Genomic DNA, 6,348 nt, shown 5'->3' on the forward strand with positions numbered 1-6,348 from the left:
GGCCCAGGCAGAGCCCAGGGGCATGCAGGCCTGGGCTTCTGTGTGTGTGACTCTCGCGAGCGTGCTCACATGGAGACGTGACTGCATGTGTCCTTGACTGGTGCAGGGGCGGGCAGGTTCCTTGGATGCTGACAGCCCCACTCGCCCCCGCCCCCAGCCCTCATGTACGCCAGCATCTTCGGCAACGTGTCGGCCATCATCCAGCGGCTGTACTCGGGCACGGCCCGCTACCACACGCAGATGCTCCGGGTGCGTGAGTTCATCCGCTTCCACCAGATCCCCAACCCCCTGCGCCAGCGCCTCGAGGAGTACTTCCAGCACGCCTGGTCCTACACCAACGGCATCGACATGAACGCGGTGAGCCCGGTGTCCGGAGGGCGGGCTGGTGGGCTGCAGGGGGCGGCGTGGCGGTGGGAACGCCTCTGGGTGCAGTGATCACCCTCACGTTCTGTGGTTCAGGCGGGCACGGCTAGTGCTTAGAGAGTCCCCAAGAGGGAGGCACCCCCTTTTGCCCTTGGAGCGCACTTACTGGGAGAGCTCTCGCTCTGGGGCAGGCGGTGACCAGCTCTTTCATGGCGGCCACTGTGGTGGATCCTTACAGCAGCCCTTCCTGGGACTGGTCTCCACTGAACACATAAGCCAATGGGGCCTAAGGGCAATGAGGCGGGCCCCGTGGTGCCTAGTTAGAAGGAGTGGAGCTGGAATTAGCACCCATGACTTTCCCCCAAACTTAAGGTGACCAGATGTCCCGCTTTTGGTGGGACAGTGCCGATTTTTAACAATTTGTCCCGCGTCCTGCGGTGTTTTAAAAAAGTCCAAAAGATTTAAAAGAATTTTTCCAAAAATTGAGACTTTTTTAAAACACCGCGGAAACCGGGAAAAATTGTAAAAAATCGGTACAGTCCCTCCAAAAGCGGGACGTCTGGTCATCTTACCCAAACTGGACCCTGATGCTCCTCTCTGGGTCTCTGGGTGGGGGGATGGGGGTCCTCGGAGCACCCGCTGACGCGCTGAGCGGGCCCCGCCCCCAGGTGCTGAAGGGCTTCCCGGAGTGCCTGCAGGCGGACATCTGCCTGCACCTGAACCGCTCGCTGCTGCAGCACTGCAAGCCCTTCCGCGGGGCCACCAAGGGCTGCCTGCGGGCCCTGGCCATGAAGTTCAAGACCACACACGCGCCGCCGGGGGACACGCTGGTGCACGCCGGGGACCTGCTCACCGCCCTCTACTTCATCTCCCGGGGCTCCATCGAGATCTTGCGGGGTGACATCGTCGTGGCCATCCTGGGTACGGTGGGGCCTGGGCGGAATGTCTGCCGAGGCCTGGAGTGCTCTGAGCCCTCTGAGGACACGGATATGGGGGTCTGGGGACCAGGGCCTTGGGCTCCTTTAATTCACCGGCTCAGGCCCCAGCGGGCAGAGAGGAGCCCCGCAGTGGGGAGGGTTGCTGAGCTCTGAGGGCTCCCAGACTGTTTCCCTTCAGGAGCTCCCACAGGCAGGGCACCTGGCTTCCTCAGAGCAGCAGCAAAGCCTGCTCCGGGGCGGGCAGTGGAGGGCGGTTATGCATCTGATTTTACTAAGGAAATGTGCTGAGTCTCTGCAGCCTCACGCTATGCAACCCGGCCCAGCACAGGCAGCAAAGCGAAGAGAGTCCTGCCCTTCCTCCCCTGCCCCTTCCTGGCACCTGTACCCTCACCCGAGCAGGTGTGCCTGGGCAGGGACCTCCTGCCTTCTTCCTTGTCACAGAGGGCCACTTTAGATTTTTAATTCACAGACACCCCCAAACTCACCCGAAACCAGTTTCTCTACACAGCACTCAGCCTTATGGATATTTGCTGCGCTGTGCTGCGCTAAGCTATGCTGGCCTCTCTTCTTTCAGTAAACACAATGTGGGCCTTGAGTCCCTACTATGTTCTGATCTAGTCTGAAAAACAGTTATGAGGGTGCAGGGACTGGCCAGGGGAGGTTTGGAACATGGGTTTCAGGGGGAGAAGTGGAGTGAGAACCTAGGGAAGCCTGGGCCGTGGGCACAGCGGGCATCCGGCTGGTTCTGCTGTGAGGCAGGGGGAGCGGAGACAGGGAGAGCGGACTCCTCTTCCCCCCCATCCCCCGCCCCAGGCACTGCTGCGAGCTGAGGGAGGAGGGGACTGGCTGATAGGTCTCTGGCTCTGGGGGCTGGGGGCTGGGGTGTGGAAGGGGGTGAGAATTCGGGAAGACAGGTGCCTGCTGTCTCTGCTGCTGCCCCGGGGCTGAGTCCCCCCTCCTTGGCCTCCAGGGAAGAACGACATTTTTGGGGAGCCTCTGAACCTCTACGCGAGGCCAGGCAAGTCCAACGGGGACGTGCGGGCCCTCACCTACTGCGACCTGCACAAGATCCACCGGGACGACCTGCTGGAGGTGCTGGACATGTACCCCGAGTTCTCCGACCACTTCTGGTCCAGCCTGGAGATCACCTTCAACCTGCGAGACGTGAGTGGGCTGCCCCTGCAGGCTGCTCCCTGTCTGACCTCCTGGGCCTGCTCCCCTGCCAGTCAGACCGTATAGAGTCTGATCCGGATGTAAAACCCAGCCTGCGCCCTTGTCCTGAGGCAGAGGCCACAGCACTGCCCCCATCCCCGTGAAGGAGGGGTTTGAGCTGACCCCGGGCAGGGCGGGCGGCGTGGAAGGGCCCTGACACCTGCCTTGGTTCCAGACCAACATGATCCCCGGCTCTCCCGGCAGCACGGAGCTGGAGGGTGGCTTCCACCGGCAACGCAAGCGCAAGCTGTCTTTCCGCAGGCGCACCGACAAGGGTGAGGCGGCGAGGGGCAGGCGGGCCCCTTGAGGAGGGGACAGGGTGGAGGGAGGGGGCGTGGGCAGGGTCCAGGAGGCAGCTGGGGGGCTGAGGGTGGGCCCAGGTGACTAGGAGGGTGGAGCTCGGGTCCAGTAGTGCGCTCTGTTCAGGCTCCACACACATTCCTGCCTCTTCCTTCCGTGCTCCCTGCCCCTCCCCTTAGCTGTCCAAACATAGCCCGTCTTTTCAGGCCACTTCCCTCCAGGAAGCCCTCTGCCCTCACGGCAGGGGCGCACCTGAGCTGCTTTGGTCCTCCCAGGGCTGTATCTGGGTGTATGCTGCCTTGAACTGATGAGGGGAGAAGAGACAGGACAAAGGAGAGCGAGGGGCAGGTCCTGGGCTGAGGGCCGGGGACCCAGAGAGGCCGGCCCAGTGTTGCCGCTGCCCCTCTTAGGCAGCCGGCGGCTGGAGAGGACCTGGGCTTCAGGGCCTGCTCTGGTTCCCTCCCCCTTTCCAGCCTCTCCACTCTGATTTCCTCCATGCCTCCTGCCCTCTCTGAGGCCCGTTCTCTGTTTCCGACAGACCCGGAGCAGCCAGGGGAGGTGTCGGCCTTGGGGCCAGGCCGGGTGGGGGCAGCGCCTAGTGGCCGGGGTCGGCCAGGGGGGCCTTGGGGGGAGAGCCCGTCCAGTGGCCCCTCCAGCCCTGAGAGCAGTGACGACGAAGGCCCAGGCCGCAGCTCCAGCCCCCTCCGCCTGGTGCCCTTCTCCAGCCCCAGGCCCCCTGCAGAGCTGCCGGGCGGGGAGCCCCTGACTGAGGACTGTGAGAAGAGCAGTGACACTTGTAACCCACTGTCAGGTAGGGTGAGGGCTGAGAGGGGGCGGGGGTGTGGGGCGTCTGTCCTGGTCTCCCTCACCCAGCTCTCTGGCTCCAGGGGCCTTCTCAGGAGTGTCCAACATCTTCAGCTTCTGGGGGGACAATCGGGGTCACCAGTACCAGGAGCTGCCTCGATGCCCCGCCCCCGCCCCCAGCCTCCTCAACATCCCTCTTTCCAGCCCCGGCCGGCGGTCCCGGGGTGACGTGGAGAGCAGGCTGGATGCTCTCCAGAGGCAGCTCAACAGGTGAGGGCAGCCCCTGGGGTCCCATCGGGCGCCAGCGGTGTGTTGGGGGTTGGGGGTGGAGGTCTGTGAGTTGTGCGGTGCTGATATTGCAGTGTGATCTCCGGGTTCCTGGCTGTATTGTACAGAGACTGGAGAGTGTGCTCTGTCCAGCCCTGCCTGAGGGCCCATTCAGAGCTGAGCCCATCCAGAGCTGAGCCAGGGGCTGACACACCTGGGGTTGACCAGCTGGCCCATCAAGAGTGTCTCAGAGTCATAGCTACTGGTATTCCCACTTCCCCGGGACCCAGAGCATCCTCCTTCTTGCCCCAGGCTGGAGACCCGGCTCAGTGCAGACATGGCCACCATCCTGCAGCTGCTACAAAGGCAGATGACGCTGGTCCCGCCCACCTACAGTGCTGTGACCACTCCCGGCCCTGGCCCCACCTCTACCTGCCCTCTGCTGCCTGTCAGCCCCATCCCCACCCTCACCCAGTACTCCCTTTCTCAGGTGAGTTCCAACCCCCCTTCGCCATAGCACCACAGCCCTGCTTTTCTGAGCCAATGCCACCCAAGCCTGCTTTGCTGCCCTTTCTGCTTAGCCGTGGGCCCCGGCCCCTCCCAGACCGTGCTCCGAAAGGAGGGCAGCCCAGGAGCTGTGGGCACAAAGCAGCAGAGCCCCCAAACCAAGGTCCCCAGGCAGCTGGGCAGAGGCACGAGCAGGCACGAGTGGTGTGGGCTCTCCTATGCCACTGGAGGCCCGATCTGCTCACCGCAGGCGTGTGGTGACCACGAGTGGTCTTCGGGGGATACTAACTGACCCCAAGGCCTGGTAGTTGGTGTTGAGTGCCAGCGAGCCCCTGGGACAGGGTCCTAGGTCTCTGGTGTGAAGGGCACCCCCAGACCTGACTGTTGCAGCCAGTGGCTGCCACCCTGGCTGCTTTGCAGGGTTGTCCTGAGGGTTTGACCAGTTCCTAGGGTAGCGTTCTGGCCCCATTTCCCTCCTCCTGCTGAAGATGGTCCTCTCCTGAATGGCCTCCTAACCAGAGCGGCCTGGGATCTGCCCTTTCTTCTGGCATCTTCCCCTCCCCCAACCCCCCCGGGGTTCTGCTGCCAGCTCCTGTTTTCAGACACAGGGCCCACGCCAGCAAATGTGCCAGCCTCCCTTCACAGCCTCCCCCGCAGACCTCACACAGACTCCTCAGCCCCTGGGAACCCCTCTGCTGGCCCGTGTGCCCCTGGCCTTCCGCATTTGGTCCCTGAGTTCTTTCTAGATGGGAGGAAGGAACCTTGTTTCTCTTTTAGTCCCAGCTTCTGTCCCAACTCAGGGCCCTTTGTCCTGGGTTGGTTTGGATTCCGCTGCCCCGTTCCTGGGGAGTAGCTGTGGCCTTGAGTTCTCCCCTATCAGGGAAGCTCCCACAGCTCCCAGCTGCCCGGTTTGGCTCCTGCCCAGTACATTTCTCTACCTCCATCCTCAGAGCCGCCCTTGTGGTTGGAGTCCCGTGCTGCTCTGCCTGTCTTGGCCCTTCAGCTTGTCCTCTCCAACCCCCTCTGTCTTCCTGTCCTCTGTCACTGTCTTCTCCTGACCCTCTCCAAACTCTGACCTCCTCTCTATCCACTCGACTGAATCTCCATTCCCTCCTCCCCCCTCTGAGGGGTCCTTGCCTCTTACACTCTCTGTTCTTTGCAGGTTTCCCAGTTCATGGTGTGTGAGGAGCTCCCCCCGGGGGCCCCAGAGATCCCTCAAGATGGCCCTACTCGACGACTCTCCCTGCCGGGCCAGCTGGGTGCCCTCACCTCCCAGCCCCTGCACAGACACGGCTCAGACCCAGGCAGTTAGTAGGGCAGCCCAGTGTGGACACGTGGCTCACCTAGGGTTCAGCACACGGCCTGGGCCCCTCCCCTCGGAGGCCCTGCCCAGGAGGCCCTGGCCATGAAGGGGAGAGGAACTCAAAGGGGAGAGGAACTCAAGGCACAGCCCCTCCCCAGCTCTTGGGACCATCTCCTCCTGCAGTGGGAGGGGCAGGGGCAGTGCTGGGTAGTGGACGGGGGTCTGTGGTCCCCCCACTGCCCTGGGGGCAGTAGCTGGTCTAACTGCCTGGAGACACCCCGCCCTAGGCCTTAGGCACCTCAAGGACTTTTCTGCTATTTACTGCTCTTATTGTTAAGGATAATAATTAAGGATCATATGAATAATTAATGAAGATGCTGATGACTATGAATAATAAATTATTATCCTGAGTTGACTCCAGTGGTGCTGGGAGGGGGTGGCATCAGCACGCAGTAGCCCGTGTTCACGTTCACATGCCCATGCCCACTGGCCTCTGCAGGAATGCACATGTCGGGCCTGTGGGGACTGCCTTGCTGTCTGAGTGTGGGGTATGTGCGGGGGTGGGTATCCCTGGGGCTGACACAGGTCAATGCTGGGGTTTCCTGCCTCCGAGGGGCCCTGGGTTCAGCGAAGCAAAGTACCACCTGAGCTGTT

At 62.5% G+C, this 6,348-nt stretch overlaps 1 protein-coding gene across 10 annotated transcripts in view; it reads left to right on the plus strand.

Annotated features, from left to right (window-relative positions):
- The window catches only part of KCNH2 (potassium voltage-gated channel subfamily H member 2), a 33,301-nt gene extending 27,197 nt beyond the window's left edge, over positions 1-6,104 (plus strand). For 2 of the 10 annotated variants that reach the window (XM_036412653.2, XM_036412657.2), the window contains 8 exons: positions 158-357; positions 1,032-1,284; positions 2,272-2,465; positions 2,689-2,788; positions 3,352-3,624; positions 3,701-3,887; positions 4,197-4,374; positions 5,554-6,104. In XM_036412653.2, the coding sequence (XP_036268546.1) occupies positions 158-357; positions 1,032-1,284; positions 2,272-2,465; positions 2,689-2,788; positions 3,352-3,624; positions 3,701-3,887; positions 4,197-4,374; positions 5,554-5,703 (1,535 nt within the window). In that variant the 3' untranslated portion in view covers positions 5,704-6,104. Of the gene's footprint in view, positions 1-157; positions 358-1,031; positions 1,285-2,271; positions 2,466-2,688; positions 2,789-3,351; positions 3,625-3,700; positions 3,888-4,196; positions 4,375-5,553 lie in introns of those variants that run through there. The other 8 variants (XR_006739925.1, XR_006739924.1, XM_036412654.2 and 5 more) reach the window with 8 other exon arrangements.
- Positions 6,105-6,348: the final 244 nt, after the last annotated feature.

This window comes from Pipistrellus kuhlii, unplaced genomic scaffold (genome assembly GCF_014108245.1).
Source record: "Pipistrellus kuhlii isolate mPipKuh1 unplaced genomic scaffold, mPipKuh1.p scaffold_m20_p_47, whole genome shotgun sequence".
NCBI lineage: Eukaryota > Metazoa > Chordata > Mammalia > Chiroptera > Vespertilionidae > Pipistrellus > Pipistrellus kuhlii.